The 17,603-nt window shown below is 41.3% G+C and overlaps 2 protein-coding genes across 3 annotated transcripts; one reads left to right on the top strand and one right to left on the bottom strand.

The window, feature by feature from the left end:
- Positions 1–9,751: 9,751 nt before the first annotated feature.
- Positions 9,752–13,751, bottom strand: ccdc137 (coiled-coil domain containing 137). The gene is made up of 6 exons (XM_088927481.1): positions 13,598–13,751; positions 13,182–13,309; positions 12,741–12,954; positions 12,566–12,648; positions 12,370–12,449; positions 9,752–11,407 (listed from the first exon to the last, which is right to left on the bottom strand). Exons 1-6 carry the CDS (start codon positions 13,660–13,662, stop codon positions 11,207–11,209), a joined length of 771 nt encoding a protein of 256 aa, XP_088783607.1. The 5' UTR covers positions 13,663–13,751; the 3' UTR covers positions 9,752–11,206.
- Positions 13,752–13,894: 143 nt separating this feature from the next.
- Positions 13,895–16,777, top strand: oxld1 (oxidoreductase-like domain containing 1). 2 transcript variants are annotated; one of them, XM_088927281.1, is made up of 2 exons: positions 13,895–14,071; positions 14,984–16,777. In XM_088927281.1, the coding sequence occupies exons 1-2, from the start codon at positions 14,021–14,023 to the stop codon at positions 15,410–15,412; spliced, it is 480 nt and encodes a 159-aa protein (XP_088783407.1). In that variant the 5' UTR covers positions 13,895–14,020; the 3' UTR covers positions 15,413–16,777. The 2 variants fall into 2 exon arrangements, with proteins under 2 accessions (XP_088783407.1, XP_088783408.1); XM_088927282.1 differs by lacking the exon at positions 13,895–14,071 and adding an exon at positions 14,644–14,728.
- Positions 16,778–17,603: the final 826 nt, after the last annotated feature.

Raw genomic sequence — 17,603 nt, 5'->3', positions numbered from 1 at the left:
TTTATATAAAACTGGTAGAAAATATTATTTATACATTCTTGCCAGTAGAACGTATCACTTTTATATATGCAACAAATTCACAAAGTATTATGAGTTAAATGTCAGACAGGTTGCTATCAATCACTATAGCGCTCTGTACTGCCTAGACCTCCTGTGCACCATCACACTTGAACCTCCCTATCAACTAGTCTGTTACAGACAATTGGCACGACAATCTGCACATCTGCGTCACACCTGCTGACGTCCATCATGGTTTACAAAAAGCCCCGGTTCATCGCTAAAGAGGACTTTGCTCCAATGCTGGCCAGTCTGCTTGAGTGCTGCTCCAACACAACGAGGGCAGGAAGGCGTTGTTATCATGACAAACAGGCTATATTGTTTTCTCTTGTGTTCTTGCTTCCTTCATTCATCACAAGGCTCAATGTTCAACAGATGAAATCACCTCATCCCTCGTGCCCACTCTGTTCTCTCTCTGAACGAGGTTATTTAGAGTTTCAGAAGGCCAACGTCATTCGAGTGTTTGAAGATCGGTCATGAATGATCAATTCATCAAAGTGACACCAAAACAATTATTCAATATCCAAAGTCTCTGTACTTCAAATTTCAAAAGACACACGGGCATACATAGAATGAATTTTCTCTTGATTTTCTCAACTTTCTCACATAGGCTCCAGCTCCCCCGTGACCCTATATTAGATAAAGTGGTCAGAAAATGGCTGGATGGGTACTTTCTAATCACCAATGAATGGTTCAAAACCTGAAACTTTGGGATCTAAAATCGCGGAACTGCCTTCCTTGTTGTTCTTAGTATCCATCTCCACCCTGCCTGTGCAGAGGCTTGTGCCCTTATTAATGAGGCTTTTGTATCACCATGGGGCCACCTGTGTGCTTACGCTTCCCTTCCCTCCCCCGGCACCTTGCACACAGGCAGTGACTCAGCCCAGGCCTCCTGGGGGGAAGGCTGTTTGTTATCACACAGAACAGGAATGTCGCCAAGGTGTCAGGGACACTGTCAAAACGTCTGACAGCCAATAAACAGAAACAGAGTTCTTTTTGTCGATTTTGCACAAAGCCCAACCTGTGCAGAAGCAGGCTGCTGTGGTTTTGTCAATAAGCGCTGAGCTGGAAAGGGAAGCGTTCGATCAGCTCTTCAGGAAACAAGAACGGGCAGATTCTTTTCAGTCATCCTCCTGAGCAGCTGAGGGCACCGGCTTCTCTCTTCAACTCCCCTCAGGTGCGGAGTGAGGGGTGCAGGGCATAGAGGGCGGTTTGTGAACTTGCAGTTGAACATGTGTCACACAGACACTGACCTCTCTTCCTCTTGGTGTTTCAACAACCACCTGTCAAGAGTGTGTTGAGGAGCACCCTCCTGGTCAAATGCATCTGCAGTAATCCTTTTCCTCCAGTGTTTTTTTTTGCTCATACTGATTAAAGGCCCGATGCATCTAACCCTTTTGTACCCACATACTGTACAGTACAAGGATCTTTAATAATCTGACCTTTCCTGCTATTACTTTATTACCCATCCTGTTGTAGACACTCTTGGTGCATATGGCTATATTCATGTATAATGAATAAAAAAGAACAGAATTCAAGACAGCACTTCCATTTAATATCAGTAAGTTGACCCTCAACGTACAGCAAATGTTGCTAGGCTATGTTTTATGTCAGGCTAATGTTTATCAAAGATTTGGAAGGTATTAGAGGTTGTTATGACTCTTGCTGGATTTACAGCTGTACACATACATATTGGCTCCCTTGAAATGTCTCTTCTAGAATACTGCACCTTCAAGTGAATGAATAACGCATGACTAAGTATTCAGTAAAGTCAGATGAGATATTATTATTATCTGTTGTTAACAGGGCTCAAAAATACATCTAGTGTTATAGACTTTGTGATTTGTGAGGAATATACAGTACAGTAGCATACCAGTGTTTATACAACCGAATGTTTAAAACATCGAGAATTTCGAGACAACTGTTAATAAAGCACTTTCCGATTATGCCTTTTAAATCGTTCTTTTAAAAATCTTTATACTGTATATAGATGGGAGGTACAGTGGCGCAGTGGTAAATTGAGCGATGAAGTACAGTTTCACATTCATCAGGAATCTCGCGATTATTATTGCCTGGAGCGACAACAGACCATAGGTGTTCATTTTTGCAGCTTCATCGATGGTGACGAGGTTCTGAATCGTTAAGAAAAAATAGTTGTAAACCCAAAGGAAAGCACCAACTTCTATATCTACAGTCCTAGTTACATAAAGATTGTAAGTATAAGGATAAACTACTACAAGGAATCGGTCCACCTGAGCAAACAAGATCGTAATAATGTCGACACACAATTACGTAGACACTATGTAACATGTGCCGTTCCTGTTCGGATAGCCCTCCTGCACCTCAAACAGTCCGATGCAGTAACTGTGAATGCGGGGTTAGTGTACTGTAGGTATCTGACCATTGACAAAGTACAACTATTTTTTAGGGCGCAAGTTAAGTAAGCGAAAGTGTTCAAAAATCCTTTTGTCCAAAACTGAGGGGGCGGGACAGTTCAGTTGAGGGGGCGACGCCCCCTTGTGCCCCCCGTGGCGCCGGGTCTGGTGGTAAGCAATTCAGCGCTGGTGCCAAATGTTCAATTTCTGGGGTGAAATCTGGAGTTTATATTGTATGTTCTCCCTTTGTTTGCATATATTCTTCTGGGTTTTCTGGTTTCCCGCTTCAGTCTGAAGACATAGTGGTAGGTCAATGGGCTGCTGTGAAAACCGGCCCAGGTGTAAGTGTGTACTGTAAGTGTGTTTGCGTGTGCCTGTGATGGACTGGTATCCTGTCCTGGGTGTATCCTACCTTGCTCACTTTGCTTGCTGGCATAGGCTCTGGCTCCCCCACAGCCCTGCATTGGATAAAGCAGTTAAGAGAATGGATGGATTATATACAGACATATGTTTCTGATAGAGGTAAAAATGAAACTGTGTGTCTTTTGCAGAAGTATCGATTCTGTGTTTTGAGACAAAATAATGTGAATAGGGAGTGCTACTTGTAACAAGAAAGCACTGCTGATCTATGAGCTGTTTAAACTTAACAGTCATACACTTTGAGACACCGCTACCTCACAGGCGAAGAGTGTTGATTCAGGGTGTTGATACAGCTGGGACTGTAAACTGAGAATGAGCCTCATGTCCTGAGACCACAGACTCAAACTAGGAAAACAACACACAACAGTGACCTGGTAGAGACCCCAAAATCCATTGCTTTTTGTAACCACTGGAGAAATGCATGGATTGCGTTTGTACCATTCCAGGGTCTAACAAGAGATGCAGAACCATAGAGAGCACAGAGCCTATGTTACAATTTTCCATGTTTAACTCCACAAATTATTTTCTATTTCTCATTTTCAAAACTCCAGGACTTACGTCAGCATGCCCAATACAGTCTTTTTTATTCTCCTATGAAACAGACATTGAAACAAAATGTATTTTTATCTAAAAGGAGTGATATAACTGCTGCAATATCAACCTATACTGTACCAAGACAGATAGAACAAACTGAAAACATACAGTACATGGTTGTGAAATTACATAGGGTCATAGCACCTTTGACAGAGTTTCATTACTGTGTCAAGAGTATTGAACAAGAACCATCTCTCTATTTGCTAAGCAAATAACTAAAAACAAAAATGAAAGCAGAAAACAAGTATTTTTCTAAAGCTAGAAAAAAAGAGCTTAACTAAACTTGGTATTCAATAAACACTTTGAAGATACTTTTTTTTGTAAAACAAGTATTTGGAACAGAATCTGCAGTTTCTGTATCTGTTTTTAGAAGCTTTCAGTTTCTTTTCTCTTTGACGCATGACAGAAAAGATGCACTTTGTTTGGCATTGGATATGCTTTTCAAGTTGGATAGCTGCATTATTTTGATAAAACAGGGTGATAAAATCCTAATGCAAATCTATAGGTTTAACTGTATGATAATATCAGATTTCCTCTGTGGATTGCTGACACTTCTAAGGCATTGACAAATTTTACCAAGTAAAAATCTTCACTATCAATGCCTAAAAATAAACAAGGGATCATGAACAGAAACTACACTGAGCTTGTTTTACAATTAACAACAGGAGGCACTTATTCATGTAAAGAGTTGTGCGAGTATGGAACATGTTATCCATGCTGTTGAAGCCAAAACCCTGGCTTCATTCAACAACCGGCTGGAAGAGATCTTCAGCTCAACGTGTGATGAACTACAAAATGGGCAAAATGGCCTCCTCTCATTTGTAATGTTTCTTAAGATACAAGACTCTAATTTCACTAAAGATGTCCATTTCCTGCACTGTAAAATTTGCTCTAAGTTTAACTAATATTTTCTTTATCCAGTTGCTGCTCATGTTTTGCTCAAGTTCTTAAATGTGATTATGATGGATTGTTGTGGGTACTAGTACCACATATGTAATACACAACAGAAGCCAAAATAAGAAATAATGTACAGCAAATTGATATATTGGAACCAAGAGGACATGGTACTATATATACTGTATGCTGTAAAAGATCCTGTTTCAGGAAATGTGCCTCAAGAACCTGTACACATGAAAACAGTCCACTTCAGCAAAGATGTACAGGTAAATCATCATAAAACCTGATGGGGTTAAATGCTGTAAATTGGTGATTTCCAAATTCAAGTGCAGTGAAGTAGTCATGTTACTAGAAACTATTTCTGTGAACTGATTGCACACTAAACAAAGCAAAATAAGAAAGCAATAAGGAATGTTTATGAGAGAACGCCCCCAATTCACTCAAAACCTCAAATGTGAGGAGATACACACAACATTAAATAAAACACTAAGTTAAATATCTGGACAACATAACTTCATTCTCAAAGTTTATTTTTCAATTGTAAAACTGTTTGGCTTCAGTCAGTAAAATGGAGAAACATGTCATGTCAGCTGCAGAGCCGCTGTTACCTCAAAGCTGGGTTTTGGATTGTGCCATTTTGATTTTGCATGTGTCCTTTGACATTTCCATCTGTAGTGTTTACAGGAGGAAAAAGGCTGGATGGGGACTGAAGCAAAATAAGGTTTTTGGTTACCAAGGTTACAGGATGGCCCTAAAAGGGAAAGGAGGAAACCTGAGATGCTGCAGTTGAAATGGAGTCCAGAGGTGCCTTCTGAAAAACAGGACCAGTCTTCTCTGCTGTTTGCTGTGCAAGACATTACTGAAGCCATCTTTGACCTTGCAAGGTCTCACTGGAGCACTAGCAGACATGAGAACATTTTACAGCAATGTCTAAACATATTCATCCAGGTGGAGAAAAGACTGTTCCCCTGAGGAATTATAGTCTCTTTGTATTGCTCCTCTGCAATTAATACAATTTCAGTTTTTCAGTGCTTATTCCTTTAAGCCACTGGGACGATTATGAACTGAAATATCCCAAATCCCTTTTTTCGGGAAATCTTAATTTTTTGTAAGCTTTAGTTTTTTAACTTTACTGTAGTTTATTATCTTCATTAATATTACTTTTAGTGTAAAAAAAAAGTTAAAAATGCCATTTGTTTTTGTTTATAGGAACTTTGGAAACAGCTGCAGCCTATCAGTATTTATAGGAAGTCACTAGTTCATCGAAAGGCGAAATCTAACATTTTGGATTATTCTGTACAATATATTGATGACACAATTAATTTCATACAATGTATGACAGAAGCACGAGAATGGATAAATATGTTTCTATGACCTGAAAATTCTTCAATGATAAATTCATAGCTGTAAATAATTTACTATCATGTTGGCTTTGATTCTTTGTTATTGGGCAGTTGAAATTGATGTTCCTCAAATATTTCAGGAATAAAGATGGTATACAAACATAACCCCAAGTAGTATCCTATCCCACAGACACTGGCTTACAAGCAGGACTTACAATGCCACATAGGTCCAAAAGGTTTTCTCCTAAAGTCAGATCACAAAACTACTGATTTGTCTGTTTAAAATCTGTCTTGTGATGATGACACATTCATCTTTTTACCTATATAATCATTTCAGGCCTGGGAAACCCTTCAAAATATACAGTCTAAGCACAGTGCAACCACTAATATCTGTCTGGAAAAAGAGAGTTGTGTATTGTCAGTTTACACTGTGCAAGAAAAGCTACCTGTATTTTTTAATAAAAACAATAGTCAATAAAGCATTAAATGACCTTCCTTTGGACAATAGCTATGAAAATAACAGGGATGGGCAGTACAATGATCTTACATCCTGTCTTACTGATTCACCCACCTTTCAATGGCAGGCCTGAAATCAAACAAAAAGCAGTAAACCTTCAAGCTCAGAGCAACAAAGCACACCCATTGATAAGGGCTGTCTTGTGAAATATCAGTGATTTACACAGACCTCCAGAATTATACAGTGATGTATAGCATCATAAAGCCTTTTCTTATTCGCCTGACATCCACGCCTAGCTACCAGTCTCTCAATAGGTTGTGTAAATATTCACAAAAAATGTACACAGTAACACAAAAGGCAACAAACAGCCTCAAAGTACCATACATAGATGAAGTCACTCAGCAAACATACTCTACCTATTAAGATGAAGACATAATAATGTTATGTTCCACTGCTACATTCCAGTGACAATGTCTCTGAACCATGGACATTCCATGGTCCAGAGAAACATTACTCAACCAGGCATGACACTTGTACTGTACCTCCCTGAGCATAGGAACTAGGACTGGCATGTCATTAGCTAATCCCTAATCCAAATATTGTGTGCTTTGACGAGAGTGATTTTATTTAAATTAATGTCATGTTAATGAAAGCAGTTTTCACAGCTAACAAATATCCATCTACCTGTTTTCTAATCTGCTTTGTCCAGTACAGGTTTGAAGGGGAGCCAGAGCCTATTGCCTATCCCAGCAAGCTACAGGTACAAGGCGGGATACCCTCTGGATGGGATACCAGCCCAAATAGTTCAGATATATTTTTTTAAATGTATTCTTACTGTAATTTTTTGTTGAACAGTTAGTTACATTAACACACCTCTAATATGGCTATATTTTATAAAATAATAACAAATGATTTGGTGTAACAATGGATCTTTACATTACCGTCCCCTAACAGATAACATCATAGTTATGCATTTTTTACAGAATTGTAATGCACCTTTCTTAAGTTGTTACAATTAATCTCCCTGTTCTTTCCCATGGCCCCCACATTAATGCACACACATCCACTGGAAAAGCAATGCAGTGTTTTAGTAGAAAAAGAACTTTGCTGTCGCCATGGAAATGGCCTATACACAAGTCAGGCCCTGCTGGTCTTTCATGCACCACTGAAGAGGTCATGCTTTATCAAGCTGGGGCACATTACCCTATAGACATGAATCCTGCACATGAATTTGTAAGTGAAGTAAAAAGATAACCCCTGTTAGTCAAGTGGTAGACATTTCCATTAATCACGTATATCTACCTGCCTTTAAATAATACAAGACACAAACTTGCTTGTTGACTTAGTTTAATTGAACTTCAGGACATCTCATTCTATCTACATTAAAGAACAGAAACCTGTCTGTACAAACTGCCACTTGATTGGAATGCATCAGAAGTGAGGCCTGGCTTTCTTTGGAAATATGGATGACTAGTGAACAGTACTCACTTTTAACACCTATACTAGGGGGGATAAGAATTTGGAAATTAAAGCAGGATGTACTGTACTGCTTTACAAAAAGAGTGGTAAGTAGGTCGGGCTAACCAGCCCTGCTGCCAGATCTCGCAAAATGGCAAAGATGGTCTGAATAGCTTTCTTGCACTTTCTTCCTCTTAGGAAGATTCCTTGAAAACATTTACGTTTAAGAAGTGGTTGGATAATAAAGCAAACAATGTCCTTCTCTTGGGTGCAACCTGTCTCATGTTCTTAAATTTCTAAGCAGCAAACAATGTTATTCTTGGTAATGGAAAGGGGTGGATTTTGCTTTGCAGTGTTTGTAGGTTGAAATCCTGTGTCTCTTGAAAACAGATGTTAGTTTAAGGAAGCTACATCTAGATTAGGAAACACGGGAGGTGACAGGAAGTATCCCTAGAAAGGACAATAGCTTTCCACGAATTGTTTTGTAGAAAAAAAAACAGAACATCAGCAGATCAACATTTACTGACAACATGCAGATCTAGATGTTTCCTTTGTCACTCTGCTGTCTGAACTAAAAAGGATTCAAAACAAAAACAATAACTAGAATGAAAAAGAAGATTGTTCAGAATATTTAAAGCAAACCAAAGAAAACAGGGATAACTGATGCTAAAACCTGAAAGTCCCAGTCTTCCAGTCCGAAGCCCTTAGCTTGAGACAGACAGTGGCTAGAGGACTCACTAAGGCCTCTCTGCCAGACAAGCACCTGGCAACAGGCCAAGCATAGGGGAGCTGGGATTCATGCAGGAGCATCACCAGGGCAACCAACCACCACCTCCCGCCCCCCTACAACACACACGCACACAAGTGCGGGCCATATCCTGAGGGCCGAGGATAGATTGATCACACCTGGCCTGGCCTGGCCTGGCCTGGCCTGGCCTGGCCTGGCCTGGCCTGGCCTGGCCTGGCCGCCTTTGCTTGGAATTGCAGAAGGCTCGGTTAGCCCAGTGTACACGATAATCCTGCACAGCTGGCCCACTATGACAAAACTCTAAAGGCAATAGAACACATAAGTAAATGGGGTTCTTATCAGTATACAGTCCACCAGCCAAATCCAATTAACTTTTCTATTCGGGATATTTTTGTTTTCATAGACAAACCTGCTTGAGAAAGTTATATTGCAAGGGTGCCATCTAATGCATGTGGGCTCCAAGAAAGTCTCCCTTCTTCTAAAATCCAAAAAGGAAACATACTTCCGAGCACTACAGCAGAATAGATTGCAACACCTCCTCGATTGCCATTTTCTACTCACACTGCAGTGAGTCTTCTGAAGTTGGGTAACACACTGAAACAGATAGACGACGCAGGAGTGTGTGCACGAGGCAGTCATCTTATTTCATAGGTGTCTGTGAGGCACAATTCACACCACCTCTGCAGCTTTTTCTAAAAAAAGCTAAGAATCACACATGTAGAAATTATTTTGCAAGTTTGATAAATGTAAAATACGTTTCTATACCTTGAGCCGATGAACTCGTCCAACCAGCAGTACAAAATGACAAGTCTGCATAAACCCCACTGAGCTTAGCTGGTAACTGGAATGTGTACCACTACTACATGTTTTATAGCAGCAATCTCAAATTAAAAACTTCTTCAGGAGGACCAAACTCAGAAGCTGACATTGGAGGATTAATTTTAGGAGTTATACATTAATGGACACCGGTGGAATATTTCCCCCTCCCCATAAGATTGTTAATTTTGCACATTACTGCAATCAGAGCATCATTAAAATACTAAATAAAATGCAAATGCTTGTAGCCGAGCAACTGCAATTTTCTTTTTTATATGTTCTGGGTTAGTCTGGATGGAATTTTCACATCCTAAAAAAGAAAAGCACCTTTTTTCTCACCTCACTGCTCTACCCAATCCTTGTGGGACTTGGCAAATAAGCCTCCGACTTTGTGGCACAAGCTTTCCGGTCTCAGCGACAGCATCGGCTTCGAGAAATACAGATCACCCCGCCAGTACCTCTACCGAGCAGCCCCCATATTCAAATGTGGCAACTCGGTGGCATTTTACCACAGTATCATGCAAACTCTGAGCCTAAAGACCTTTTCTCTCCCCATTTGAATACATACACAAAGAACTCATAGACATGATAAAAGGTCCGTCAGTGTTTATCTGATTTTTTAACAGCAATAACATTTTAAAATGGGTACAAGGTCAACAGGCAGACATTCCCGGGAGCAAATGTTAAGGTACGAAATTAAAAACTAGTCCCCCACAGCCACCTGGTGGTGAGTATGAGCCATGACAAGGTTAAAAAATCTTCAGTCAACGAAGGCCATCATCAGCTTCCTGACTGTACACTTCCCAAATTCATTGCAAACCCCGAATAAGATGGTGGATATTTTCCTTTGTTTTGGCAATTACCAGGAAAGATATGACTGGTGTACTCAGATGAGACTTAAAAAACAACACGCTGAAGTCTGAATATGGTGTATTTTAAAAATACACTTGCTGACTCTGAATTGGATCCTTCAAGCTGTGCTCCATCACAAGCTCAGCAGGATCAGGTGGCCAGGGCTTGCACAGCCCCCAGTGGAGCAGGGATCACTGTGGCTTCCTGTGCAGCTGCAATCTTATGAGGGTACAGGTGAGGGCGTGCCTCTCTTCCAGTCAGCCCTGGGCCTCCTGCATGTTGCGCACCATGTGGAGACGGGGGAGGTGGGTCACAGAGCCTTTTTGCACTTCCTCTTCTCCATGTGTGGGGACAGGGGTTGGCGTGTGAGCCGAGACAGAATGATGCTATTGACAATGCCGAACTGGGTGGGTATGTCATTAAAAAAAATGGTAAATTCTAAATATAACAGCAGAACAATACGGACTTGAATACTTGTCTCCATTATTCATGTTATTCACTGAAAAAAAGTGCAGAAAAGTTGGACAGGAAAGCCTTAAACGCACTAGGAGAAATAACTGGAATTAATTATTCAAGAACTCCTGAAATACACCTGCAACCACTGATACCAATCCTACTAAGTTTTAGTTTGTTGGGGAAAAACATCAGGATACACAAACATTTTTACAGCTTGATCTTAACACAAAAATACATGTTTGAGTCTGTCAGAAATTACAGTTGTAAAATGAGAAAAGTGTGTAACAACGAATTTCGAACACATGTAGTACACCAATTTGCATGAGTGTGCAGTGTTTCTTGTTTGCTAGAGGTAAGATGATATGTTTCCTTCTCTTTCTCCGCATGTGGAAATGCTGCAGAACAGTGGGGTGGCCTTCCTTCGTTCATTTTTGCAAATTCACACATATAAAATTCTCAAAATCCAAACAAAAAAAACAACTTCTTTGCAGCATCGGCTTTTACGATAATTTGAAAGCACAAGTGTTTGGTCTGTGATGTGGTTGAAGACTCACAGGAATCTATCTTGAACTGCTCCTACTGACCCATCCATGTGTCATTACAGCTTATGTCCACCTGAGGGCACTCCAGAGAGCTTTTTCCGAGTCGAGGCACAGAGGTTCCCTGATTTAAGCATAGATAACAATCAGTGTGCAGGAGCACTGTGAAGGACTTCTGTCCTCCCTTGCCGAGCTCAGTGTGGGTTTTGTAGTCTGTCCAGACTGGCAGAGCTGGAGCCCTGCCTCTCCTGTTTCAGGGTCTTCAGGTGGCGGTACGCCTGCACCACGCGCTCCCTCTCTTCCAGCATTATCCTCTGTCGTGCCATGGAAGGCTTGGCAGTAGAGACGGGGGATGATCCAAGCAAAGGACTCAGCAATAGGCCCTTCATTCCACCCTGCAACACAAAACATGGAACTGCCGAGACTCTCAAGATGGGCCAAACAGCCTTTCAGACGGGCTGCATTTGGAACAGTATAGCAAGATCATAGCTCCCCATGTGAGAGTAAGGGAGGCTAATGCCAGCCAAAATATTTCACTCTGAAAAAACAAAAATTAAGTAGTCTGATTTTATGTTTGCAGTGCCAAATGTATCATGGGACTGTAGTCTCATAATTAGGAATGTATTCTACTTAGAAGCTGTCATTCCACATTCTGGATAAATTATTACAGGAAATTCATTATTCATAACAAAGTTAATGCAAATGTAAATCCAAACCATTTAAGAGATTAAATAAATTGCTTCTGTAGTGTGTACAGTTGGATTCGACTTGGCACATTCCAAGACTAACGCACACAGCCCACACACCTGCCGGCATGTGTACATGTCCACAACAGCTGGAATGCCGTTAGAAATCCTGGGGAATGCCATCACTGAAACACCTCAATCCTGGTACCAGAAGGCCAGTGTGCAGGTTCTCAAGATCCATTAGAGTACCTGCACCTGAGGAGCTGGGGGAAGCCGTTGTTTCAGGAACCAGATGTCTGAGCTCATTATAAAACTATTTTGTAATTAAAATCCACAGACACACCAGCCTCTGTGGACCAGAACTGGACAGCCCAACTTACAGTTGAAAGTGCTTAGCACACGGCTGCACCACCTGTCCCGGAGGACAGAGGGTCTCTGTCTTTCTCTCCACCTCAACCCAATTCAAATCATTACTTGCTTAATAAGACAGGCTGAAGCCTTTTGTTGTTCTTAAGAAGCTGGAGATTGACCAAAAACTATAAAACTTGCTGGACAGCAGCCCCTGAGGACTGGAACTGAGCATCCCTGGCATCACAATTTAGAGCTCTAACAAACCTGTTCTTTTTTTCTTGGATACACTGCTGTCCCATCTTCCCATCTCTACAACTTACCTTGGCCTTGTTAGGTGCCTTCTTTGGCTTTGCTGTGAGGGAAGGGGGTTCCATGGCAACTTCACCAAATTCCACTTTATCTGGGGAGAAGAGAAAAAGACCAAAATAACACAGCAAATCAATCTCAGGCCCTTTCTAAAAGCTGCAGAGACCCACACAGCGTCAACACTCGGGGACGCACGATTTCTACACAAACCTGTAAACTTCTCCTTCTCCCTTTTCTGTTCTCGCTTTTCTTCCTTCTTCTTCAGTAACCTTTTCAGCCGGATCTTGTCAAACCTGAGTTAAGAGGAAAGATTTTTTTTTTTCCAGAAAACGTGTCACATTCATGGAGGAAAGCACAGGCCTCGGCTCGGCTCGGATCCGCTTACTCTTTTTTCTTCTCCGACTTCTGCCTTTCTGAAGGCTCATCCGTCTCGGGGTGGCGCTCTATCTGGTTCTTGGTGAGAAACATTACATGATGGGTCTCCTGATCCATGCGTCTCAAATACGCGCCCTCGGACTCCCACTTTCCCCTGCGGAACTTCGGTACGGGGATGTCCGTTAGGTCTTGAAGTGAGTCTGCTGCCTGGCGTGGCTTGGAGTCTATACCAGTACCATGCCAGAGAAAAAAAAAATCAAAGACTTGTTCAGGCACTTCAGATCATTGAACGCAAGTCTTTGAAACAGATGTGGAGATGGTATGCACCTTTTGGAAGCCCCGTCCAGTTCAGTTATGCCCAAAGATAATTTCTGTCATTTAAAACGAAAATTGAAACTCGGTCTTTAGTCCAGGAGGAAAATGTATTATTAGTGTCGTTCGGGTTTTCTACCTTTTTTCTTCTTTTTAACGATCCGTATGTTCATTTTCTCTTTGCTCTTCATGATTTCTCGGAGCCGGTAGGGGATATGGTCGAGGTCATCCTCATTCCCGGACCTGGCTTCTCTTTTCTGCTTTTTGCTGCAACACGAACCACATTGGGGACCCACATTTAATCGTTTCAATGGGGATACAAACACTGCATGCAGTCAGCCACCGCATTATAACACACCACTGTTTGAGAGAAATTGACCAGTGCTTACAGTTTTCCAGAAAAAGACTTAACTACTTCTTTACAGAACGAATGCGTGGCAAAGCGCCGATTTCAGATCATTATACACTACATACAGTATCACGAACATTTAACAGGTTAAGATCCGTAGCTCATACTCTTTGCAGAATAAAAAAATCGTAACAGCCAGAACGTACCGCTGGGGTTGTTCTTTCCTGGAGCCTTGAGGATCGACAGCTTTATTCTTTCTGTGTTTTGCCATACTCGGTCTACGGTCAATTTATAAAGATACTTAAAATTATACAGCAAAACTGCCTGACTACCACATGGCAAAAAACAACACGGAAACACTAACACTTTAACCTCTCACCTCTAACCTCAGAGTGTCTCCGCCCATCGCTTGTTTTCCGACTTTCCTATTCGCCGAAGCATCTTGCAAGTCGACCTGCTATTGGTTAAATGTCAACGTGTTGGCTCGCCTTTGTTTTGGTTTCACAGTCACTTAGAAGACCTAAATGGGCGAGGGACTACTGGAAGAGTACTAGAATAATAAGACAAAATGTTACATTGTAACAGACCATTATTGACGAAAATATGTTCATATTCTATTAAGTAAGATAATGCGCTGGATATATTTTAAGATCAAAGGTCTAGCGTCTGCTCTTCGGAAGGTAAGCGCAAAACTGGGGGCAGGCGATATTCTAGAGTTCGTCCGTGGATGAGTTTTTGTAATCAGCCCATTACTCTTTACTGACCTCCGAAAGACAGTGCAAAACAGCGGGATTATTGAAGTTTTCATTACAGGACAATCTGTAGTCCCATTCACTGTAGGTGCGTGCGTGTGTGTATGTGAGATTCAGTCTGTCTCGGGAAGGCTGAGGTCTGTGCGTTACGTGCACGGAAGTGAAATGAGGTAGATGGATACTTTATTGATCCCGTGAGGGAAATTGCAGTGCAACAGCAGCTTAACACAGACAACACAGCAACAGTGTAACGAATGATACAATAATAATAATAATAATACAATACATACAATACAATCAGTACAGTGAGAAGTGCACTAAGAAGAGTTACCCACAGTCCAGAACACACAAAGAACAAACCAGAACAGAACAGTACACAAAAAGTCATATTGCACAATATAAATATAAATGTATTGCCCAGGTCCCTGGCATATATTGCCCAAACACGGTTGTAAACAGGAAAAGAAAAAAAAATACAGTTTTATGGTAAGGAGTGTTATCTGTAGTGAAGATGGTGACAGTCCGATGATATTGATTTATGAAAAATAGGTCATAACCATTAAATTGCAAGGGGCAGATAAACAGGTAAGTTTTTACTTGATTTATGAGTGTGTTTTATGTATTTATTGGCAGGATGAGTATTAAGGAGTGGGAACGTTGTCCTATGGATGCCCTAGAACTGAAGTCTTGTTTTCAGTGACTGTTGACAGATCGTATATAGTGTAGCTTTGGAGGAGTGTTAAAGATTACTGTCGGTGAGTAGGAAAAGTCTGAAATCTCAAAGATGACTTTCTTTAAGATCTTTTTTTTGCTTTCCCCTTTTTTTTAACTTACTTTCAGGTGGTAGTGCAGGAAGCTCTGAGGCAGATGACGACTGGCACTGTGTGTCCATGGCCTCCCCTACGGCACCCGGGTGCGGCTCACTTAGCCCTCCTCTATCAGAGGCACAGGGGCCTCTCCACCCACCCAGACTCCGAACACGTTGGGAACTCCGCCGCACTCACTCAGACTGGCACGCCCCCTGGGGGCGATAGCCCGGCAACCAAGGAGGGGAGGGGAAATCCAGAGCCACAGGGTCCCCCCCCCCCTCCCACGTACTGCTGCATGAGTGGGTGCCCGAGCTGCGTGTGGATCGCTCATGCCCAGGAGCTGCTGGAGTACTACCGCGACGGCGGGGAGAAGGCCCTGGCCGCCATCGAGGAGCACATCCAGGACGAGAACATGAAGACCTTCCTGAAAATGGAGATCAGGCTGCTGAAGAAAACCTAATTTCCCAGGCGGTGCACACGATCTCTTTACAAAAGAGTGTTATTTCTTGGTGCATAACAGAATGGATGGACTGTAGGCGTCGCCAGCTGACGGTTTTAGCTCTGTCACTCCTGACCTCTCGGTCTGGTACTGTTCAGATTGGTGGTGGAGCATCAGCTTGAGCACTATGAGTGGGATCTTGGGGGGGATACCTTCACAGGACCTTCTGAGTCTCATCCCAATGGGGAGAGCTGAGACAATCAAGTTTGTCAGAACTGTCCGAGTTGCAAAATGTCCTCATGATTTACCTCATTATGTGTCAACCATTTACCAACCAACTTAGTACCTCCAGTATCTCACCAATCTGTGAACTTTATACTCTTTTGCATTACCTATTTATTTTTTTGCTCTATAGAGCAAGCCCTGGCGTTCTTCACACTATCTGCTCAATGTACTGTAATGCAGTGCCTACTGATTTTTTTTTTTCTGGGATGGACTCAGGGTTCACAGTGTCCTGAACAGGGGTAGGGCAGTGGGTGTAACCTGCCTCCCTGAGGTGCCCACACCCATGATAAGAAGGGCAGATGTGTAAAGCACGCTAGTAATGTAACATCAGAACTCGTGCATAAGGCTGCATTTTATTCTTCCCATCTTTAAAACATGATGGTTTTCATTTCTTGCACAGGAGTGACAGCTTGTCAATCTAAAGCGCATGAATTCTAACTGCATCTGCCGTAGTACTTCCTAATTTAGTCATCTCATCTCGGTATTTTAAATTATTTAGTTCTACTGATTTTATGTATTTAACAATTAAGAGTGAATTAGAAAATGCAATAATTTAATGCATACTAATGTAATTTCTGAAAACATCCTGAAGAAAAATTAGAATACGCTAATAAAAAAATAGTTTGAAGGTCAGCTGGTCTATGCAGTTTTGAGGATTTTAATAGAACAAGCATTGTGAAGAATGTAGTTAGAATGAGTGGGATGAAGAAGATGTTTCATGTTGTATTTGTGTCAGATAACCACTACTGTAGGCAGTGTCTTAGCTGGCACATTTAAAAATGTTACACCTGTTCTCACGAGAGACCCAGTAAGAGTCTGCTGTATACCAGTATTGTAAATGAAGATACTGAGTATTAAATTGGATCTGTCTGTGAGTAAAAGCTACATTGATTGAGAATTCTATTAGAACTATACTGTTAATGTATGAAGGTACATTTCTAAATAAGACACACATTTTTATAGTCATACTCACTGTAGAATATTCTGACCACTACAATATTTGAGTCCCAAGGATGAATAAATATGAATGTATTTTCATAATAATGTCTTTACAGTGGGTCAGTAGTGCTTGAATTAAATATTAATTTGCTTAAAAATGAACATGATATATTGTGGTATTGTTTTCTATAGCTTTGTACTGCACTCATCCCTCAAGTTCTCCGCTTTACTTATAATGTCACAGAAATTAAGCATTCATTTATTTGGCATGTTTGAAAATCATTTCCTGCATTAGACCCTTGTCAATGCAATATTTCTGAAAAGCATCTGTCAAATTACTCTTTCCCATTGGATACTTATTATTAAGAATTAATTATAGCCTGCAGAGTCACACAAATCCTCTAATCCTATTAAGATGCTTCTTCACACAAAGCATTTAATACTAAATGTTTGCCATCACTTAGATTAGAATAGCTACATTAGTTTTACATATTGTGGGTGCTGCCAATTAAAGCTTATTATTCATGCAGAGGGATGAACAAAAATTAATTACCTGTTTTTGTAAGTAGTCTTCTAAGTGATTTAGACCTGAAAAAAATATTTTTGATAATTTGACTTATTTGACTTAATACACCAATAGTGAGCTCTGAAATTGAAAACCAGGAACAACCTTGACCTCTGAAAACTGGAGTTAGCTGTCCCTGCACTAGAGCTGCAGTTTGATTGTCAGGATGCAGCTGTTACTGTTTGTGGCGGTGCGGTGGCTCTGTGGCTCAGGATCTGCACCTGTGGCTGGAAGGTTGCCGGTTTGTATCCCGCGGCCGGAAGAGGAATCCTACTGCGTTGGGCCCCTGAGCAAGGCCCTTAACCCCAGCTGCTCCAGGGGCGCTGTATAAATGGCTGACCCTGCGCTCTGACCCCAAGCTTCTCTCCCTGTCTGTGTGTCTCATGGAGAACAAGTTGTGGTATGCGAAAAGACAAATTCCTA

This window comes from Atractosteus spatula, chromosome 11, assembly GCF_055471065.1.
Source record: "Atractosteus spatula isolate fAtrSpa1 chromosome 11, fAtrSpa1.hap1, whole genome shotgun sequence".
NCBI classification, from domain to species: domain Eukaryota; kingdom Metazoa; phylum Chordata; class Actinopteri; order Semionotiformes; family Lepisosteidae; genus Atractosteus; species Atractosteus spatula.
This window is presented reverse-complemented; position numbering and strand designations above follow the sequence as displayed.